The sequence below is a fragment of the Macrobrachium nipponense genome, chromosome 2 (assembly GCF_015104395.2).
Source record: "Macrobrachium nipponense isolate FS-2020 chromosome 2, ASM1510439v2, whole genome shotgun sequence".
Taxonomy (NCBI): domain Eukaryota; kingdom Metazoa; phylum Arthropoda; class Malacostraca; order Decapoda; family Palaemonidae; genus Macrobrachium; species Macrobrachium nipponense.
This window is the reverse complement of record NC_087201.1, coordinates 61,966,909-61,991,649: the sequence shown is the minus strand read 5'-3', so window position 1 is coordinate 61,991,649 and position 24,741 is coordinate 61,966,909. Positions and strand designations below refer to the sequence as shown.

The window sequence follows — 24,741 nt, the reverse complement described above, 5'->3', positions numbered from 1 at the left end:
GAGAGAGAGAGAGAGAGAGAGAGAGAGAGAGAGAGAGAGAGAGAGAGAGAGAGAGAGAGAGAGAGAGAGAGAGAGAGAGATTGCATGAACACTTGGTGGCAACAACACAACAGCTCCTCCCCTCCTCCCATATCTGACAGCTTTAGTACCTGGAGTTAGAGACAGAAGACTGGGATTTCCTTCATTCTTACATAATTTTTCAAATTTATAAACTAAAATCTTACTAATTCACTTTAATATTTTCTTTAAAAATTTTCTTTAATGAATTGATATTATTGCTGTATACATTAATATTAATATTTAAAAATAATAAATCAATTATTTATCATGCAAAAAAACCATACATCTCTGTAGGAGAGAGAGAGAGAGAGAGAGAGAGAGAGAGAGAGAGAGAGAGAGAGAGAGAGAGAGAGAGAGAGAGAGAGAATTATTTTTATTATGTGATATCATTTAATCTTATTAATCTTACTAATACAGTATTAATCAGTATTAATATTTGAAAATTAGTAAATCATTTTTGTACCATAAAAATACATTTAGTCATGAAAGTAACATCAAAATGCACTAATTAGTGATGATTTTCACCGGAAAATCCAGTGAATAGGCAAATCCCCGCCAAATAATGGGTAGATATGGTCCAGAGAAATCCGCGAATCAGTGACTCCGCGAATCCGGAGAACGCAAATACGGGGGGTCCACTGTATGCCCTTGCCGATCTTTTATCCATAGCGAGTAAGGATATAGTACTATTATCGTGCGTCGGCATCAAGGATATAACTCCAGTAAACTTATGCCATCAAATAAAACCGTAGATAAAATTGAGAGAAAATAATTTTAATCAAAACTTCAGGTCTTGAAAGAACACATATTACAGTGGTTTTCACGCAGATAAAAGATAAGTAACGTAACAGTAAAGTTCGTACTACGATGAAATGAAGTGAAAATAGTGAACGGAATCGCATAATATTTTTACACAATAAGCATGCCCACAATGCCAATGCAATCTGTTAATGAAAAAAAATACTTTACTTCACGAGACGTATTAAATTCATATTTCGACTTAAAATGACAAATTACCTTGTCTCATAAGTAAAGTATCTAGATATTTTACGCTAACTGGAACCAAGGCTATTCACTCCGAATTGAGTTAAATACGGAGAAATAAACTTGTATTCGCCATCAGCTGATTTCCAAACCAAAACGCTGACTGCTTTGTTTGCATTTTATGATACAATAATATGAGAATACATACAATACTATTGGATACAGTAATGTATAACTTTTTAAAAGAATCACAGAAAAGATGCATATTCTCTGTGTTCTTATTTCATACATATACGTAGCCGTCAGCAGCCTGACATCGCTCAATTAGGTCTGCCGATTTTGGTCCGAATCTGATTCCCATTTCGTGTCCAATTTTTCTCTTTTTTTTCTACTGGTATGTCATAGCCAGAATGCATTGAAACTCCAAAATTGGCTTATATTAATAAATTACTAAATTATATCGTATATGTAGTATACAGTACAGTGGACCCCCCGTATTCACGTTCTCCAGATTCTCGGACTCGCACATTCGCAGATTTCTCTCGGGAACGTTTCCCTGCATTATTCGCGGAAAATTCGCTCACTTCCGGTATTTTTCTATGAGAAACATCCACAAATTCCTGGGTTTTTTTTTTATCAATCTCATCATAAAATGCACTTTTTTTGATAAAACTATTAAAAAAACCAAGTATGAACATTTTTAGTGGTTTTTCTTGAGTTTTAACTAATAAAATAGGCTGTTTTTAGCATTTTTATAGGGGTTCCAAACATACGCGGGTTCTAACTATTCACAGGGGGGTCTGGTACACATCCTCCGCGAATATGGGGGGACCACTGTATACTGAAGGGTAGGCTGTTGTATTCGAATATATGCAATATATGTACTACGATATCATCATCGTATACATGAGGCTAACTTGTTAAATGTTATTCAATTTCTCTTTGTACTGAATTATCATAAGCCAGTGTGTATTGAACCTAGAGATTTAGCTGAACTTAATAATTACTATGTCATATATGTATAAAGTATTCTGTGTAGTGTAGGCTAGGCAACCCTATATGTAAGGATGGAACTGATTACCCTAGTGTAGGCTAGGCTAATATAATATTCTTACAGTAAATTAACACGGGCCGACTTACGTCCTAATCAATTTGTGACTAGTTGGTCATAACCAATTGTGGTAGTAAGTCGACTACTAACTGTAATGTAAAAATATATCAGTCCTATTCCCCTTAAAGTCATTTGTAACATAAATATGGTCGTTTTTTACTATTGTACAATGGTTGAAATGCAAGCAAAAAGGCTGTTGTTATCGGATTGGCTGTTCATAGCAAATCAGCTGTTTCTGGCTGTATGCATTTTTCAAACAAGTATATCATTACTACCGATATTTTGGCATTCTCTTTTACTTTTTTAAACTTAACTAGAAGATGGGATAGATTAAGAGATGGAGGAAAAGGGGTTAGCCTAATTATATAAATAATGGAATAGATAGAGAGGAGGAAAAGAGGTTAGCCTATTGTATTTTGGTCTCGTAAATTTAACTCGCATGATACGTGAGATACGTGATAAAATAATTTTTTAAGGGTGAAAATTTGGGGGTTGCATGATATGTGAGATCGTGTATTACAACGAGTATATACAGTATTCGGTATATATATGTGATATGTGTATTCACATATAATACAGCGGACCCCCATATTCTCATTCTCAAGATTCACCGGTTTTTCTATGGAACATATCAACCCATTATTAATGGAAAATTCACCTATTCACTGTATTTTTCACTGATAAATATTCACTAATTACAACATTTTCCTATCAATTTCATGATTAAATGCACTTTTTGTGATAAAACTAAAAAATAGTTTCAGGCAGTCGCCGGTTGTCGGCAGACTCAGTTATTAGCAATCCAGTTTTATGGGGCTTGTCTAACGCCATAAAATCAGCAATTTATGGCACCATAACGGGGCCGAGTTCTGGTTATCGGCGCCATAAGGCACCAATAATAGTTACGGCACCATAACATACCTACAGAGATGACATAACTGCCATTATGGAGCCATAAATCACAGTGTTTCTTGGCTAATTACTTAGCCAAGAGTTTCTACTCGACAGCAGCTTGAATTTTTGAAATTCATGGTAGCGATTATTTTGAGTAAGTGACAAGACTCACCCTCTTTTGGGGCAAGAAAGAGGAGCAACTCCACTAACAGCGCAATTTGTTTATGCTTAAACGTCCATGTGCAGGGAGGAGGGTGGGCTCCATCCATAATTACTGGGTAAGTATATGTAAAATTTAACTTTATCATAAAAATATAATTTTTATATAAGCTACTTACCCAGTAATTACTTTAACTGATTCCCTATTGAAGGAGATAGGAAATATGGACCAAACTATACACAATACATTTATAAATAATGATGAAATTGAAAAAAAAAAGCTAGCATTTAGACAATGCTTATTCCTAACCTGTTGAGAGAGCTGCTGCAGGTAGATAATTGCCTTTGGTTGGAGCTCCTCTCAACCTGTAGGGTGTGGCACTATAGCCATAGAAGTTCCTCTACTGACGTGGGACCTTGCAGCAAAGGAGTACTCCAAAGGCTGACAAGGTATTAAAAACAGCTTTGTGACAAAGGTTATTGTTGAGGGCCGACAAAGGACATAGTACCATAAAACAAAACACCAGACAAATTTGTCACCTATACCAAAAAATTTGAAAATCTAAAAACATGACCACTACCCAACATTAAAACTGGTGGGCACTCCAGGTACTTTGTATCTCCCAGCTCCCCTAAAACCAACACCATGTTTCAAGGTGAGATAGCAAAAATTGGAAGGAATACTTCCTACACTTCCTCACCTAACAGTATGCCAGCTATGGACACTGGTTCTAAGGTACTACAATTCTCATATACAGGCAGTTCAAGGTTATCAGCGATCATGTTTCTGGTGCTTGTCTAGCACTGAAATACCCCAATTTCCAGTTATCAGCACCAATAATAAAGTATCGGCGCTGATACATACCTAACAGAGGTGCTACGAGCCAGTTATTGGTGCCTAAATCCAGTTATCAGCGCCGATAAGTGTAAAAAATTGCGGATTTTCGGTTATCATCAAGCCATTGCAACAAAATGGCTCCCCACCCCCCTTTTTAACGGGGATAGCCTGTAATGTTTCCACATCACACAGATAATGCATTACGAATACTGATTTGCACTTCCAGTACATTGTTTGCAGTATGGAGAAAAGAGAAAGGTGATGAACGAAAGCTACAGACATAGCATCTGCCCTGATGTCATGTGCTCTAACTTTTAAGACTTGCAAGTCATCCTCTGCTATCCAGGAGTGTGCTTCTAAAATCAGATCCCTTGAGAAGAAGGACATGGCAATCTCTGACATAGTAGGTTTCAAAGCATTTTAGACAGCACACAAATTACTAAACTGCCCTCTAATCTTCTCTGTCTGCATTAAGTAATACCTGAGGGCTCTCACTTGGCACAGGAATCTTTCCTCCTCTTCCCTTCCTAAAACATCTGTTAAAATTTTTATTACAAAAGAGCGTGGCCAAGGCTGTGATGGGTTTTCGTTCTATGTTGAAAAATCCAGGGAGAGGGAACATACTACTTCTCCCTGAGAGAAGCCTATCCTCTTATCTATAGCTTGATGCTCACTGACCCTCTTCGCCATGGCAAGAGCCACCAGAAAAATAGTCTCCCTAGCCACGTCTCTTGTAGAGGAAGACCAGAGAGGTTCAAAATGTAAACTTGAAAACCACTTTGAGAACGTCCAGATTCCAAGCAAATGATTCTTCTTTCCTAGACTTTGAAACATTAAAGGGCCTAGTCAGATCCTAGAGATCTTGGTTACCAGAAATGTCAATATCTCTATTATGGAACACAGAGTTTAACATTGCTCTGTATCCCTTTATAGTGGGCACAGAGAGACCTCTCAAAGACTTTCAGTAAAGGAGGAAATCTGCTATTTGAGCAATAGTAGTTTGAGAAGACGAAATACATATTGTCTTCTACACCTGTCTGAATATTGACCACTTTGCCTGATACACTCTTCAGGAGGAATCATGTCTGCTGACTTAGAAAATCCTTTTGCTCAGATGAGCTTACTAAAGCCTGTCAGGGCCAGTGGATAGATCTTAATGGAACCTCCCTAAGTGGGGCTGTCTCTGAAGACTTGAAATCATAGGAAGCAACCTTGGAAAATCTATCAGGAGGCCTAGGACGTCTGGAAACCATTCTTTCTGAGGTCAGAAAGGAGCCACAATAGTCATTCTGGCATTCTGAAGGGGGCAAAGCTTTTTTTATTACCTCCCTTATCAGCTCGAATGAAGGGAATGCATCAAGATCCAGATCGGACCAATCTAGAATCATCGCATCTGTTGCCCATGCCTGCATATGGAAATGGGGAGCAAAACAGATGCAGACAGTGGTTCCTGGATGTAGCGAATAAGTCTATAGACTCCAAACGGCTGCACAGATCCAACAGTACAGGGTCCACTCCAAAGGAAGGACCTGCTTCTTGTGACTCAATTCATCCGCTAATACATTGCATTTCCTGTGAATTAACCTTGTGACTAACTTGTTTTGCTCTGGTCCACCCAACATGAGAGTTCTCTCACTATCTTGCAGTGAAAAAAAGAATGCATCCCCCCTTGATATCTTATGTAGGCCAATGCTGTGGTGTGGTCTGCATGAATCGTCACTGTTTTGTTGTAAACCTCAGTAGCAAAATGCTGAAGTCCTAAGTGGACTGCTTTTAGCTCCCTTATGTTGATGTGGAGCCCTTTTTCCTGAGGGGACCATTTGGCTGAGACTTCCTTGTTACCGAAGAGAGCTCCTCAACCTAGGTCTGACATATGAGAAAAGAAGTCTAGGTCGGGGCTCACTGGAAGGAGATTTTCCTTCTATCAATTTTTCTTCTGACCTCCACCAGTGCAGGTCCTCCATCTCTGGAGTTATCTAAAAGAAGTGATGGTCTGGTGGTACTTTCCGATCCTAACAAGCTCTGAGGTAAAACTGGAGAGGCCTTATATGCAGTCTCCCCAGTCTTAAACCTGCTCCAAGGAGGCAAAGGTGCCTAGAAGACTCATCCACTGAGTCACGGAGCTAGAATGCAGAGAAAGGAATAGGTCTATTTTCTTTAGGCAACCCTCCACCCTCTTGGGGGACAGAGAAGCCTGAAAAGTCTGAAAGTTTATCTGAATCCACAAATATTGAATATTCTGAGTGGGATTCAGCCGAGATTTCTTGAGGCTCAGCAGTAATCCCAGTTCTAGAGTCATCATGACTGTCTTCTTCAGGTCCTCCAAACACTGCTCCTTCGTTGGAGAACAAATCAGCTAGTCATCCAGGTAGAGCAAAATCTTGACTCCTGCTATATGTAGCCATCCAACCAGGGGAGTGAGAACAAGAGTGGATACTTGTGGGACAGACAAGAGAACTTAAACACTTGGTGTATGTACACAAATCTGAGGTACTTCCTTGAATCTTCATGTATGGGAATACGAAAGTATCTTCCTTGAATCTTCATGCATGGGAATATGAAAGTATGAGTCTTGCATGTCCAGCGATACCATTCCGTCTCCCTGACTGATGGATGCAAGAACACGTATAGTTTCCATGGTGAATTCAGTCTTTTCTAAGAAAACATTCAGCGCACTTACGTCTAATACCCGTCTCCACCCTCCTGAAGCCGTATGTACAGTGGGTCCTCAGCAATCGCGGAGGATAAGAACCACAACCAACCAAGTTAAGCAAATATCCAGATTATAACATCCCTCAATTGCTTAGACTACACTTGTAGGCTATTAATAGCTCAAACACCAAATACACCTTAAACTATCACATGGGTACTCCCCATTGATCTAGCCTAGCCTATGTTGATTGAAGATGATACATGTACACTGCAATATAAAACTATCGCATAGTACAAACACACATTACGTGCATCATATTAGTCGTGGTAGTAGAAGGATTTGTTTTTGAAACGGCTCCCTTGCTCATTTTATTCCTACTTTGTCTGTGTTTAAGCTTGAAGTCGTTATAATGCCATAAATCTATTATAAATTCTGTTCTATTTTCAATTTCCCCCTTCAGGAGATTTGCTAACAAAAACATGTTAGCTAACAATTCCTCTCTATTTTCCTGATATGGCTGCTGTACAAAACTATATCTATTCTGTGAATGAATACATTTATGACAAACAAATTATTATTACTGTGCGGTAATATTAATGTATAAACACAGCAAAATAATATAATCAAAGTATATTTTTGTCTTTTGAAAAATGTTCGTCACAGTGTTTACATTCTGAGAATCAGCTGATGGATGCTTATAACCGAAAGAATTATTTTGGAAAAAATTTACGTTGCTAAAAGAAACAAATTTATTAATAGAATTATGTTTAATTTTGTACATAAGTTTACGATACAGTTATTCACATTTCATTAAGAAAGAAAGAGAGAGAGAGAGAGAGAGAGAGAGAGAGAGAGAGAGAGAGAGAGAGAGAGAGAGAGAGAGAGAGAGAGAGAGAGCAGCTTGGGATGATAGGTAAACTGGTTTGGGAAGAGAATAATAAAACCATTGTGTTGTTTACATATGGAATTCATATTTTAAATATTTTACGGTGATTAGAGATGAAACATCAAGTGATAAAATATTCTCTTCTATAGTACTGTTATAATATGTGTGATATTCTTTGAATCAACTACTAAACTTGTAATGAATAACGGTTCAGTAAACAAGAGAAAGAATAAAAATATTGCAGCACATACCTAAAGTAACAATTAAAAAAAGCAGGGACAATCTGTTTTTTTATAAATATTACAATAATACTAGATCAGCATTAAAGTTTATTCTGTAAACTCAAGTGAAATAAGGTTTTATAAATTCTTTCCTACTTTCAATTTGCCCCTTCTGCAGTTCTGCAAACAAAAGTACGTATACATATTAGCTAACAATTCTTCTCTTCTTTATTTTCCCAATATGGCTGCTGCACACATTTATGATAAAGTATTTAGCACTGTACCGATTACAATACTGTACTGTAATATTAACGTATAAAGACATCAAAGCACAGTGGACCCCCCGTATTCGCGTTCTCCAGATTCGCGGACTCACACATTCGCGGATTTCTCTGGGGGACGTTTCCCTGCATTATTCGCGGAAAATTCACGCATTCGCAGTATTTTTCTACGAGAAATATCCACAAATTCCTGGTTTTTTTTATGAATTTCATCATAAAATGCACTTTTTGTGATAAAACTATTAAAAAAACCAAGTATGAAAATTTTTAGTGGGTTTTCTTCAGTTTTAACTAACAAAATAGGCTTTTTTATAGCATTTTCATAGGGGTTCCAAACATTCGTGGGTTCTAACTATTCACGGGGGGGTCTGGTACGCATCCCCCACGAATACGGGGGGACCACTCTACTATAGTAATCAAAGCATATTTTGTCTTTTGAAAAATGTTTGTCACAATGTTTACATTCTGAGAATTAGTTGATCGATGCTTATTACTGAAAGAATTATTTAGGAAAACAATTTACTTGCTAAAAGAAATGAGTTTTTTAATGGAATTATTACATTTAATTTTGTCCAAAAAAGTTTATGCTACAGTAATTCATATTTCACTGAGAGAGAGAGAGAGAGAGAGAGAGAGAGAGAGAGAGAGAGAGAGAGAGAGAGAGAGAGAGAGAGAGAGTGAACAGCTCAGGATGATAGTTAGACTGGTTTGGGAGGAGAATAATAAAAAAAAATTGTCGTTTACATATAAAATTCGTATTCTAAAATTTGTTTACAGTGATTACAGATGAAACATAGTCATAAAGTATTCTTGTAAACTGTTATAATATGAGTGATAATCATTGAGTCAACTACTGAACTTGTAATGAAGCACAGTTCAGTAAATCACAGAAAGAATGGAAATATGGCAGCACGGCAACCTCAGTAACAATTAAAAGTGTCGGGGACAATCTGTTTTTTTATATTACAACAATAATACTAGATCAATATTAATAGTTCATTCTGTAAGTGAAATAAGGTTTTATTGAAAGCTCTTTTTTCATTAAAGAGAGAGAGAGAGAGAGAGAGAGAGAGAGAGAGAGAGAGAGAGAGAGAGAGAGAGAGAGAGAGAGAGAGAGAGAGAGAGAGAGAGAGAGAGAGAGAGAAAGTTTTGTGATTTTGTGGCATTTTAATTTAGCATTTTTTCGATATTTTGCTGTTAACATTAATATTAATATTTGAAAATTAGGAAATAATTTTTTCTGTCATCAAAAATGTATTTACTCATGAAAATAAAATGAAAATATAGTAATTAGCAAATACTGCTATGAAAAAAATTCATGAATTGGTTAATTTTCCACAATATACTAATATTTGGAAATAACCTCCACAGAAAAACCAGCAATTTACTGACAGCAACTGCTGATTCACAACTAAGTGAGGACCCACTATACAACAAAGAGATGGTTGTAAAATCCCTTTGACTGCCGCCTTATTGATGAGAGAGGCAACTTCTATTGAGAGGGCCGAACATCCCTCTGATCCTTTGGAGTTAGACATCAATGCAAAGGGAGTGTTGGTCGAGAGTGGCCTCTCTTTGAAGGGGATGGAATATTCCTCCTTCAGTACTCTCACTACCCGTCTTCCATTTCTGTTCAGTCCATTCCTTACATTTGTCACATGTTAGATTTATATTATATACCTGTCCCCTACAGTTAGTGCAAAGGGTGTGTGAGTCATATGTTAATTTGGTCATCCAGGTATTGTAGCCCTTGTGGCAGTACTGAAAACTAGAACTAGTGTCAGCCATACCTAACTAGCAAACAAGTCAATAGTAAAATCTGTCACATAAATGTCTCAAATGGAAAAATGTGTGTCAAAACAGTGCCGAAAGGCTATCATAGCAAATACTTCACCAAATTGGAAAATAACCCAAAATCCAAAAACCAAGCTGCTCTGTCAACACCATGTGTGAACGTTAAAAGCTGCAGAAACAAATTGAGTTATTAGCAGAGTTGTTCCTCTTTCTTGCCATAAAAGTGGGCATGTCTTGTCACCTACACTAACAAGAAATCGTTAACGCAAATTTCGAAAATTCAAGATGCCATTGAGTAGTAACTCTCTGCTATGTAATTACTGGGTAAGTTACTTATATAAAATAAAATTTTCATTACTATTACCTTTATCTTAAATACAGCTGTAACAGCCTGTATTTGATGTTTGCAAATGGAAGCTATGAGAGTAACACCCGGGCTAGCATAGGTCTATAGTTCACACATAGCCTACACATTTTTATCTCAGGTATGGTAATACAATATGATGGTATCAACTGATAAGGAAGTAGCTGCATAAAAATACATTAATGGTCACAAAACCATTGTAGTCTGTGGGTATAGTGTAGGCTAGGCTACCGTATATGCACAGATTATACTGCATACACTGGTGTAGGCTAGGCTAACTTCATTTTACACTTTTTTTCAAGAAATAATGGCATTTTTGTAGCCTAACCCCATTGTAAATGGAGAAATAACTGCATGGTACAGTCAAACTTTCTTTGATATTAGGTAAAACTGTATAAGAAAAATGGTGAATACACTAAACTTAACAACAAATTCATTAGACCTATGTTATCAAAATTGACCCATACATCCAGGGACAATATTCCTTCACCATTTCCAAAAGAAGCAGTAAAACACAGTGGACCTCTCTTGCACCATGAGCACGGTAACATCTATACTATACTTGTTAAAAACATGAATTTTATATAGTATTCTTTAAGCAGTTGTAAAAATAAAACCAAGCATACAATACATCACAATGTGCCTACAATAACAAAGAAAAAATCTACACACCCATCTTATTAAAAAAAGAAATCACAAAACTATGCTTTAAGCAGTTATATTGAGACCTGTCAGCTTTTACACCCTGTGAAATACAAGATGATGATGTTAACACATAACAAAATCCAATCTATTGATAATTTTTTCTCATCAGCTCTTATGATATATCACGCCTCTTGATATACTTCTCAGCTAAAAAAAGACACTCAACACCACAAGTCTCCAAAAATAAAGATAATAAAAATATGTAATTTTTTTACAACTAAGTTAATACACAGCTTTCAGTTAGCTGGCTCAAAGAAAAAAAAAAGAAAATAACGAAGTCTTCACTCACCTTTCCAGAGCTGACTGGCATAGGCTTTGGCCCCATGTTTGGACCCTGTCCATTGTTCATACCAGGTTGGTTGTTCATGCCAGGGCCATTCATGGGATTCATAGGGCCATTCATTCCTCCCATATTGTTCATCTGGCTCATTGTAGTCATTGGCATCCCTGGGCCAGACATTGATGTGTTCATTCCATTCATGCCATTCATATTCATGGGACCTGACATTGGGCCATTCATAGGGCCATTCATCGGGTTATTCATGGGACCGCCTGGGCCCATAGGTCCACTCATAGGGCTATTCATAGGACCACCAGGTCCCATTGGACCTCCTGGCCCCATTGGTCCATTCATAGCTGGTCCCATGGGTCCATTCATGGGACCACCCATTCCCATACCCTTCATATTCATGTTCATATTATTCATACCACCCATATATGGCATACTCATTGGCCCCATTGGTCCATGATTCATGGGACCAGGACCACCAGGCCCTGGTCCGGGGCCAGGACCAGGGCCCATATTTGATGAAGATGACACAGAAACTGGTGGTGTATCATCAAAGGGATTGGATGCAACAATTGTATCACCATAACCTGAAACCAAACAAGTTAAGATGAGCATATTATTCCAAGCAGCAATAATAATACACTGAAAAATAGACTATATACAGTATCAAACTCCTACAGGATGTTCAAAATTTAACAAAAAATATCACAAACTGTCCTGAGGTGAGGACTATAAACAAAGTTTTTAAAACCTTTTATGCACACAACATTATCAAGGGCCCAAACTCCTTATTTCCATTAGCTTTATTCATTTTATTTTATTTTAATTTTTTTTTTTTGAGGCTAGGCATAAAACAAGTTCTCTTCACACTCCTTAGACCTGCGGTCTTTCTGCCTGAACCAGCTTCAGGTCTGTCTTGTCTATCTCCCTTTTCTTTGGTTTCTTAGGCCTTCCTACGGGCCTTTGTCTACTCTCCCTCATCTGTTTGAGATCTCAAGTCTATTTTCCACTCTTTGGATGCAACATCTCTTCATGACCATATTCTTAATATCGTCATTTGTACTCCGACCATGAATCTTAAAATTCTATAGTCCTACATTTACCAAATCTCAATTTCCCTGGTCAGGGTTTATGGTTCTGCAACATTCAGTAGTACAGACCTCAAGCATCAAGAGCCAAACTATCCCAGATGAGTCATTCTGCTCCCAACCAATAGGAGGAAAGCAAAACCCTGGCCCCCCTAACCTTCAATAACCAATGATAAACCTCCAAAAATTTCTGTAAACCCACTTGCTGCAATAAATATGGCATAGACATATTCCTGGCTTCATTCAACTTCCCAGTATGATAAAAGCTCTATTAAAATGTCAAGGATTAAATGAACTTTGAACAGCTGCTATATGATTTACCCGCTGCAATAAAGAAACTCATTCAAGAGATTGAGAAAATACAATACAAACTAAACAGCATCCAGATGGTCATACTGTCCAATGAAGTTTACTTGAGAGAGGGTCTTCTTCTGAAATATTAATAATATAATAATAACTAGCAGTTGTACACGTCCTTCAGACATGTTATTGAACGCACATTCGCTTCTTAATGACCTGGACGTACCTTTCCCCAGCCAATGCTACTGCATCACTGGCTGGCTCAGTTAGGCACTGCCTGCTGACAGTAGGCGAATATGTGTTGCGACAGGTTCCTCAGGAAAGATTTTCATAGCGAGGCCCCCTTAAATGGCCCTTGATAAAACTCAGCCTATAGTTAAAGTCTGATATTGATGTTAAATGTGTTTGTAATAATTTATTTTAACTCATGTTACCAAATTTGAATGCAGTAGGCCCATCTTTGACCCTTTGGGCCCTAATTCCCAAAGGAGGGGCTGCAGCCCCCTGCTATTAAGACTGTGGTAGGTAGGCTACGACCCCCTTCTTGCCTGGTCGGGAAGTCAAAAAAGCATAGGCCTCCTGTCCCCTAATATTGTGGGAAACCATCGGGGCCCCCTTTCCCAAGAGGGTTTGCCCTCCCTACTACTGAGGGTGCCTTATGGCCCCCATATTGTGGGGAGTCCATTTGTATCTATAGAAACATTTCTACAAAGAGGTCACCTCTGAAAGTTGTAAAAAATGAGGGGTTATGAAAAAGAAGTTATGACCTCCTTAGAAACAACCCTCATATTTCAGATTTAGACAAACCCTTCAAGGGGGAAGGGGTCTATGGTAAAAATTAGGTAGCCCTAGCTGTCAACTCTGAAAGTTGTAAAAAATGAGGGGGTATGGTAAAAATGGGTTATGACCCCCTTAGAAATGGTCCTTGAATTTTGGATTTTGACTAAAACCCTCCTTGGGGTGAGGGGTCTACTCTATGGTGAAACTTTGGTAACCCTAAGGCTTTAATAGTCTGGGCGTGCATAACAAACAAATATAAATTACCTTTTATATTGACATATAAATATATGAATAATAATATAATAATAATAATAATAATAATAATAATAATAATAATAACAATAATAATAACTAACAATAATAATAATAACAATAATAATAATAACAATAATAATAATAATTAAAAGTATAAACAGTAGAATGTCTGGTTCTAATCCTTTAATTCCCTCTGTGAATTATTGGACATAATACTGAACTGGTATATAACATATTGGCAATTAAAGTTATAGTACATTAAGGTTTCACTTTTCACTCATTATGATATACTACTACAGGCAGTCCCCGGGTTACGACGGTATTGGCTTACGACGTTCCGAGGTTACGAAGCTTTTCAATTATATTCATCAGAAATTATTTCCAGGGTTACGACGCATGTTCCAGAGTTATGACGCCTACAAATGCTGATCTGGCAGATGAAATATGACACCAAATATGCAAAATAATCAACATTTAAAGTTTTTTTTGATGAAAAATGCAATAAGAATGCAGTTTGCATAGTTTTGAATGCACCTAAAGCATTAAAAGTAAGGTTTTCTTAGGATTTTTGACAATGTTCCCGCTTACGATGATTTTCGGCTTACGACGCATCTCAAGAACGGAACCCCCGTCGTAACCCGGGGACTGCCTTATATTCTAGTATATAACTTGATACAGTGGAGCCCCGGATCTCAACGATAATCCATTCCAGAAGAGGCGTCGAAATTCAATTTTTTCGAGAACTGAATCAATATTTTTCATAAGAAATAATTGAAAATGGATTAACCCTTTAACGGCAACGAACGTATTATACGTAAACTAAAACTGTCTGTCGGGTGCTTAAATGACGTACGATACGTCGATGACAAAAAGTTTTTTTAAATATTCGCGGAAAAATAGTTATAGGCCTAGTTTGCAAAAAATTTTAAATCACACGCCTTGAGGGATGCTGGGAGTTCACGGATCAAGCTGTTGTTTTGTTTACAAGCATTACCCAGGCGCGCATACGCGAATTTCTTTCTTCTCGCGCTACAAACCATCAATAACACATCTCAGAAATTCTTTCGTCACTTTGTCGTAATTTTTGCACCGTTTTGTATTAGCCATTATATAGAGTTTTATATATGAAAATGTGTGCAATTTTATGTAGAATACAACAAAAAACCCAATGGTTGTAGCTTTTATCAGTTTTGAAATATTTTCATATAAATCAAAATAATAAGTGCCAAAATTTCAACCTGCGGTCAACTTTGACTCGACCGAAATGGTAGAAAAACGTAATTGTAAGCTAAAACTCTTACATTCTAGTAATATTCAATCATTTACTTTCATTTTGCAACAAATTGGAAGTCTCTGGCACAATAATTTGATTTATGGTGAATTTTGAAAAAACCTTTTCCTTACGTCCGCGCGAAGTAACTGCTGAAAATCTAAGAAATTCTTTTGTCAGTTTGTCGTAATGTTTGCACGGTTTTATATTAGGCGTTACATAAAGTTTTATATATGAAAATGTGCGCAATTTCATGTAGAATACAATAAAAAGCCCATGGTTGTAGCTTTTATCAGTTTTGAAATATTTTCAAATAAATCACGATACGTGCCAAAATTTCAACCTTCGGTCAACTTTGACTCGACCTAAATGGTCGAAAAACGTAATTGTAAGCTAAAACTCTTATATTCTATTAATATTCAATCATTTACCTTTATTTTGCAACAAATTGGAAAACTTTAGCACAATATTTTGATTTATGGTGAATTTTTGAAAACCACTTTTTACTTACGTCCGCACGCGGTAACCTTTTAAATTCTTTCGTCAATTTGTTGTAATGTTTGCACCGTTTTATATTAGCCGTTACATAAAGCTTTATATATGAAAATGTGCGCAACTTCATGTAGAATACAACAATAAATAACTTATGGTTGTAGGTTTTATCAGTTTTGAAATATTTTCATATAAATCACAATAAGTGCCTGCGGTCAACTTTGACTTGCCCGAAATGGTCGAAAAACGAAATTGTAAGCTAAAACTCTAACCTTCAAGTAATATTCAATTATTTACCTTCATTTTGCAACAAATTGGAAAACTCTAGCATAACATTTCGATTTATGGTGAATTTTTGGAATACACTTTTTTGTTACGTCCGCGCGCGGTAACTGCCGACAATATCAGAAATTCTTTCATCAGTTTGTCGTAATGTTTGCACGGTTTTATATTAGCCGTTACATAAAGTTTTATATGTGAAAATGTGCGCAATTTCATGTAGAATAAAACAAAATATAACTCATGGTTGTAGCTTTTATCAGTTTTGAAATATTTTCATATAAATTACGATAAATAGAAAAAATTCGACCTTCAATCAACTTTAACTTGACTGAAATGGTCAAAAGCTGCAACTGTAAGCTAAAACACTAGTAGTCTAGTAATATTCAATCAATTACCTTCATTTTGCAACAAACGGGAAGTCTCTAGCACAATATTTTGATTTATGGTGAATTTTTGAAAAAAACTTTTTTTTACGTCCGGGCGTTATGAATTCATGCATCATTTTGTGATAATATTTTCTCTGTGTTGCTTTGATCATTTTACAATTTCTTACATACCAAAATGATCGCAATTTAGTGTACAATGCAACGAAAAAAATTAATTCATTAGCTTTAATCGTTTAGCTCACAGCGTGATTTGTATACAATTATATATGACATTTTTTTTTTTGCGCTGTCATATATTCCAAAATTTATATATGATGATTTTTTTTTCATTTCTGATAGTTGCATACTAAACTTCAGTCAATGACAAAAAAAGGAGCCAAAAACTAACTCTTAATTTTAAAAACTAAGTGTGCTGTGATTTTTGAAAAAAACTCTTCTGCTTTGACGTTAACTCCCGAACGCCGCCGGCAAACGAGACACTTTGGTAAATAGTGGCTCGGCGTTTAAGGGTTAATCTCTTCCTGACCACCCATTATTACCCTAACCTTGCCTTATTATACAAAAAAATATACATACATTACAATTAAACAAGTTCAGAGTTAAATAAATATCATATTAGACATACTATATTTATTATTTTTAAATTAGTATATACTAGATAAAAGAAAAACTGGCCTATGTCCAATGTGGCCATATTACCAATGGTCGACCGGGTGTCATATGCTAGCTACTATTACAACATAATGCAAAGTAATGGGTAGGTACAAAACTTGTTACTAACATAATAAAACATTAAAAGCCTAACTATTACAGTAAATTAATAAAATATTAAAATCAAGCCGAATTATGTTCATCATAACTTATAAATATTTGCCTAAATAACGAAGTGTCAGCAGCTTGTGGCATGAGTGGATGTAAGCAAACCCACGTATGTACAAAATCACTTTAAAATATCTTTCAATAAATGTTACGATACTAAAACTTTTTTAAATATGTAATGCATCTTCTACGGCATCAAATTACTAACCTCGTCTTTACCAGGAAGCTTAACAAAGCATAAAGATTGCGTTTGCTGCTGAACAGCACACATACTAAACATTGCTTTCACTTGCAAAGAAATTCACAATCTCATAAAGAACAATCAGTGTCATAAAAATCCATAATTATACAAACAGTGTGCGATAGTCTTTGCATATTTTTCATATTTTACTATTAATTGTTGATTTTTATGACATACATTTTTCTCACTACCAAACCTCACAAACATTGCATTTACTACAAAACGCATACGTGTATGTGTGCACAGGTTTTAGACTAGGACTATGTCTAAGAAAATAAAGGCTGGATGCTTGTTTACATCAAAGAAATCCAGCAAAAGTGAAAACAGTGGAGTGATCAAGTTTTAAAGAGTAGCAACACTGCCACCAATGTTACCAGATGCAGTAGTATCATTTGATGCTTTTAGCACATTTGAGGTAAATTTCATTGGGCAGCATAATATTTAGCATAACGACCCATTTAGCTTAATTTTGTGAAGTTTAGCATAAATATACGTAGAATCATTAAAAATAACAAACATATCCGACTTATTTTGATAAAATAACGCACATAATATTTAATAAATTAGGTTTACCAATCTGTCACATGAGAATAAGCACAGGTTTGATGTGTCCTTCATACACACTGCCTAAGCATCATGAATGTCTGTTCTTCATGACGTAGTTGCAAAACAAAATCCCAAAAATGATTTTGGAGAATGAACAACAAGACTTGGATAGTGAATGATGTGCACTAATTACAAGTGAAGATACGGACAGTTTTCTTTATGAAAACATCAACACAAGAGGCATTCTGGGTTAAAGTTTATCTAAGTAATAAACATCCTATTTATTTCATAGTTAGCTTGAGCCTTGCTAACCATTACTATATGCAGACTGTGAGCACATTTCTCCATGGTAAAAAAAAAAATAAGTCAAATGTTTCATTAACAAATGAACTAATATGCAGTGAAGGTATGAAGAAAGCAGGTGAATGCACCAATTTTAATCCTTCCAAGGACATGCTGAGGCCCACAGAGATATTTCCCGTAAATAGGATTATCAACTTTCATATTTAATGGTCAATTGTAATTATGCTATATATTTATATTCACTGTGAAAATAAAATATTAATTTAGCATAACATTAGCACAATTTTGTCATCCATCTAGCATAACTTTGATAGATTTAGCATAATTTCCTATAAAGTTTAGCATCAAATGAGAAATGAGCTATACAATAGCATAAAATTAGCATAACTCTGTCATCCCACTAGTATAAATTTGATAGATTTAGCATAATTTCATACAGAGTTTAGCATCAAATGCAAGTGAAGCAGGTATTTCCAAAAGTGTCTATTTATTGTGATTTATATGAAAATAATTCAAAACTGATAAAAGCTACAACCATGAGTTATTTTTTGTTGTATTCTACATAATATTGTGCACATATTCATATATAAAACTTTATGTAACGGCTAATATAAAACCGTGCAAACATTACGACAATCAGACAAAAGAATTTGATTTTTTCGGCAGTTACGGGGCGGACGTAAGGAAAAAGTTTTTTCAAAAATTCACCATAAATCGAAATATTGTGCTAGAAACTTCCAATTTGTTGAAAAATGAAGGTATATGATTGAATATTACTAGAATGTAAGAGTTTTAGCTTACAATTGCGTTTTTCTACCATTTCGGTCACGTCAAAGTTGACCAAAGGTTAAAATTTTGGCATACAATTATTTATATGAAAATATCTCAAAACTGATAAAAAGCTACAACCATGGGTTGTTTTTTGTTGTATTCTACATAAAACTGCACACATTTTCATATATAAAACTTTATGTAACGGCTAATATAAAATGGTGCATAGATTACGACAATCTGACGAAAAAATTTCTGATTTTTTCGGCAGTTACCGCGCGGACGTAAGGAAAACGTTTTTTCAAAAATTCACCATAAATCGAAATATTGTGCTAGAAAATTCCAATTTGTTGCAAAATGAAGGTAAATGATTGAATATTACTAGAATGTAAGAGTTTTAGCTTACAATTGTAATTTTCAACCATTTCAGTAGAGCCAAAGTTGACCGAAGGTTAAAATTTTGGCACTTATCGTTATTTATATGAAAATATTTCAAAACTGATAAAAGCTACAACCATGGGTTGCTTTTTGTTGTATTCTACATGAAATTGCACACATTTTCATATATAAAACTTTATGTAACGGCTAATATAAAACAGTGCAAACATCACGACAATCGGACAAACGAATTTGTGATTTTTTCAGCAGTTACCGCGCGGACGTAAGGAAAAAGTTTTTTTCAAAAATTCACCATAAATCAAAATATTGTGCTAGAGACTTCCAATTTGTTGCAAAATGAAGGTAAATGATCGAATAATACTAGAATATAAGAGTTCTAGCTTAAAATTGCGTTTTTCGACCATTCCAGTCGAGTATAAAATTACCAAAGGTTGATTTCTTTGCACATCATTTTTTATATGAAAATATTTCAAAACAAATAAAAGCTACAACCACAGGTTATTTTTTGTTGTATTCTACATGAAATTGCGCACATTTTCATATATAAAACTTTTTGTAACGGCTAATATAAAACGGTGCAAACATTACGACAATCGGACGAACGAACTTGTGATTTTTTCGGCAGTTACTGCGCGGACGAATGGAAATTTTTTTTTTTTTAAAAATTCACAATAAATCGAAATATTGTGCTAGAGACTTCCAATTTGTTGCAAAATGAAGGTAAATGACTGAATATTACTAGAATGTAATAATTTTAGCTTACAATTGCGTTTTTTTACCATTTCGGTCGAGTCAAAGTTGACCGAAGGTTGAAATTTTGGCACTTATTGTTATCTATATGAAAATATTTCAAAACTGATAAAAGCTACAACCATGGGTTATTTGTTATTGTATTCTACATGAAATTGCACACATTTTCATATATAAAACTTTATGTAACGGCTAATATAAAATGGTACAAACATTACGCCAATCGGACGAAAAAATTTATGATTTTCTCGGAAGAGTTACCAAGCGGATGTAACGAAAAAGTTTTTTTTCATAAATTCACCATAAATCGAAATATTGTGCTAGAGACTTCCAATTTGTTGCAAAATATAGGTAAATGACTGAATATTACTAGAATGTAAGAGTTTTAGCTTACAATTGCGTATTTTGACCATTTCGGTTGAGTCAAAGTTGACCGAAGGTTGAAATTTTGGCACTTATCGTTATTTATATGAAAATATTTCAAAACTGATAAAAGCTACAACCATGGGTTGTTTAATGTTGAATTCTACATGAAATTGCACATATTTCCATATATAAAACTTTATGTAACAGCTAATATAAAACGGTGCAAACATTACGACAATCGGACAAAAGAATTTGTGATTTTTTCGGCAGTTACCACATGGATGTAAGGAAAAAGTTTTTTCAAAAATTCACCAAAAATCGAAATATTGTGCTAGAGTTTTTCAATTTGTTGCAAAATGAAGGTAAATGATTGAACATTACTCGAATTTAAGAGTTTTAGGTTACAATTGCGTTTTTCTACCATTTCGGTCGAGTCAAAATTGACCAAAGGTTGAAATTTTGGCACTTATCGTTACTTATATGAAAATATTTTAAAACTAATAAAAGCTACAACAATGGGTTATTTTTAGTTGTATTCTAAATGAAATTGTGCACATTTTCATACATAAAACTTTATGTAACAGTTATATAAAATGGAGCAAAAATTATGTCAAAGTGACTAAATAATTTCTGAGATGTGTCACTGATGCTTTTTAGTGCGAAAGAAAGAAATTTGCACATGCGCGCCTGGATAACGCTTGTAAACAAAACAACAGCTTGATCCGTGAACTCCCAGCATCCCTCAAGGTGCGTTATTCAAAAGTTTTTGCCAGTAGGCTTATAACTATTTTTCCGCACATTTTCTTAAAAACTTTTTTGCATCGACGTATCATACGTCAATTAAGCACCCAACAGACAATTTTTGTTGAGCTTTAACCCTTTTAACACCGATTGGACGTATTAAACGTCGATATAAATTGTCTGTTGGGTACTGAATGGACGTATGATACGTTGTGAAATTTTTTACTTTAATTTGCGGAAAAATAGTTATAGGCCTAAAAGGCGAAAACTTTTGAATCATGCGCCTTGGGGGATGCTGGGAGCTCACGGATCAAGGTGTTGTTTTGTTTACAATCGTTACCCAGGCGCGCAAGCACAAATTTCTTTCTTCTCGCACTAAAAAGTATCAGCGACAAATCTCAGAAATTATTTCGTCACCATTTTATATTAGCCGTTACATGGAGTATTTATTATATATGAAAATGTGCGCAATTTCATGTAAAATACAACTAAAAAACAACTCATGGTTGTAGCTTTATCAGTTTTTAAATATTTTCATATAAAAAATGATAAGTGCAAAAAAATCAACCTTCAGTCAACTTTGACTCTACCGAAATGGTCAAAAAAAGGAAATTTTAAGCTAAAACTCTTAAATTCTAGTAATATTCAATCATTTACTTTCATTTTGCAACAAATTGGAAGTCTCTAACAATATTTTGATTTATGGTGAATTTAAAAAAAAAACATTTTCCTTACGCCACACGGTAACTCTTCCGAAAAAATCATAACTTTTTTCGTCCGATTGTCGTAATGTTTGCACCATTTTAAATTAGCCGTTACATAAAGTTTTATATATGAAAATGTGCAAAATTTCATGTAGAATACAACTAAAAGCAACCCATGGTTGTAGCTTTTATGTGCAAAATTTCATGTAGAATACAACTAAAAGCAACCCATGGTTGTAGCTTTTATTAGTTTTAAAATATTTTCATATAAATAACGATAAGTGCCAAAATATCAACCTTCGGTCAACTTTGACTCGACCGAAATGGTCAAAAAACGGAATTGTAAGATAAAACTCTTACATTCTAGTAATATTCAATCATATACTTTTATTTTGCAACAAATTGGAAGTCTCTAGCACAATATTTTGATTTATGGTGAATTTATGAAAAAAAAAAATTTTTTTCCTTACCTCCGCGCAGTAACTCTTCCGAAAAAAATCAGAAATTTTTTCGTCCGATTGTCGTAACGTTCGCACCATTTTAAATTACTCGTTACATAACGTTTTATATATGAAAATGTGTGCAATTTCATGTTGAATACAACAAAAAATAACCCATGGTTGTAGCTTTTATCAGTTTTCAAATATTTTCACATAAATAACGATAAGTGCCAAAATTTCAATCTTCAGTCAACTTTGACTCAACCGAAATGGTCGAAAAACGCAATTGTAAGCTAAAACTATTACATTCTAGTAATATTCAATCATTTACCTTTATTTTGCAACAAAATTGAAGTCTCTAGCACAATATTTTGATTTATGGTGAATTTATGAAATAAACTTTTTCCTTACGTCCGCACGGTAACTCTTCCGAAAAAATCAGAAATTTTTTTGTCAGATTGTCGTAATGTCTGCACCATTTTAAATTAGCCGTTACATCGTTACATAAAGTATTATATATGAAAATGTGTGCAATTTTATTCAGAATACAACAAACAACAACCTATGGTTGTAGCTTTTATCAGTTTCAAAATATTTTCATATAAATAACGATATAGAAAAATTTGTCCTTTGGTCAACTTATCTCGACCGAAATGGTCGAAAACTGCAATTGTAAGCTACAACACTTAGAGTCTAGTAATATTCAATCAATTACCTTCATTTTGCAACAAACAGGAAGTCTCTAGCACAATACAGTAGTACCTCGAGATACGAAATTAATCCGTTCCGAGGCGCCCTTCGTATCATGAGGTTTTCGTATCTTGGACCACATGTAAAATGGCTAATCCATTCCAAGCCCTCCAAAAACACCCCACTAAATTTCATAATAAAGGTAAATTGACCTATAAAAAATGAAATACTACAACAATTTGGACCATTCAATACCTAAATTAATAACAAAAATGCAAAACCTGTAAATAAAGTGTATATTAGTGTACATGGTAACAAGAAATATTACTGTACGTAAAATATGGAAGCTTACCTTTCGAATGAGGCTATCTCCGAAAGTGGCGGCAGATACGTACACTTAACTTTATGAAACCTAAAAAAATGTCAGAAAAACAAACTAAACTTTACAAAACACATTTACAAAACACATTAACAAAACTGTAACACTTAACTTTACAAAAAACTTAAAATAAAATTTATTTTGTCGTTTTTTTATTTTTACATTTCTTTTTACTTTTTTATACTTTACGTAATTTCAATTTCTTCACCACCAAATGGATGCCAGTCCGTTTACGGAATTTTTCGAACCACCCATGAGAAGCCTTGAACTCTGGGGTTGCCGTTGATGTCCCCTCTCCGCCGTCGTTTTCGGCTTGGGCAATCAAATCACCGAAAATAGCGCTGGCCTTCTGGCAGATTGCCGTCTCGGTTATCGTATCGCCATCGATTTCTTTGTCCTCAATCCATACAAGAAGCAGCCTTTCCATTTCATTATGCACATGGCTCCTCTTGTTGGACAAAATAGTCACGCCCTTGGAAGGTGTAGCTGCTTTGATGGCTTCCTTCTGCTCAAGGATGGTGCCTATTGTCGAGAGATTTTGGCCGTATTCCTTAGCGATCACACTCAACCGCAAGCCAGCTTCATACTTTTTAATTATCTCCATTTTTGTCTCCATAGAAAGCATTCTCTTCTTTCTGTGAACTTCAGCAACTTTCTTGGGACCCATGACTATACTTACGTAATTAAGTTATGTAGTACGTATACTAATTAGGTTCTCACACAACACAATAAAGTAGCACAACGAAATCACTAACGAATTTACGTTACTAAACGAAATCGTTGGACCGAACGAATACCGCATGCGTACGATAAAGATTCTGGTACGAGGTGGCCTGGGTAGGGACGTACGTATAAGATGCATGATGGGAGGGATGCTGTCCAATAGGAGAGAAGGATCTCATGGCGGTGGCTAGCATCAGGAACCAATGGGAGAGCAGGAGGATGGTGGCGAGTCTACTAGAACTAAGATGGCGGCGCGCAGCGTGAGTTTCAAAATTGTTATCGGGCGAATCTCAGACTTTCAGAAACCTTTCGTATCTTGAAAACTTTTCGTATGTAGAGCCGTTAAATTTTTCGCATTGGCTTCCATATCTCGAGTTTTTCGTAATTTGAGCCTTTTGTATCTCAAGGTACCACTATATTTCAATTTATGGTGAATTTTTGAAAAGAGCTTTTTTTTACGTCCGCATGTTACGAATTCATGCATCATTTTGTGATAATATTTTCTCTGTGTTGCCTTGATCATTTTACAATGCGTTATATACCAAATGGATCGCAATTTAGTTAGCTTTAACAATTTTGCTCACAGCACGATTTGTATACAATTATATATGATTTTTTTTTTTTGCGCTGTCATATATCCCAATATTTATATATGATAATGATATTTTTTTTCATTTTTGATGGTTGCATACTAAACTTCAAGCAATGACAAAAAAAGGAGCCAAAAATGAACTCTTAATCTTGAAAACTAAGCGTGCCATGATTTTTTGAAAAAAT

The 24,741-nt window shown here is 35.2% G+C and overlaps 1 protein-coding gene across 8 annotated transcripts in view; it reads right to left on the bottom strand.

Moving 5' to 3' along the window:
- Positions 1-24,741, bottom strand: part of LOC135220642 (protein pygopus-like) — a 131,648-nt gene that overhangs the window by 55,045 nt on the left and 51,862 nt on the right. For all 8 annotated transcript variants that reach the window (XR_010315740.1, XM_064257965.1, XM_064257962.1 and 5 more), the window contains one exon: positions 11,240-11,826. Coding sequence is in view for 7 of the 8 variants with exons in the window: in XM_064257965.1 (XP_064114035.1) it covers positions 11,240-11,826 (587 nt within the window). In the remaining variant the exon portion in view is untranslated. The remainder of the gene's footprint in view (positions 1-11,239; positions 11,827-24,741) is intronic.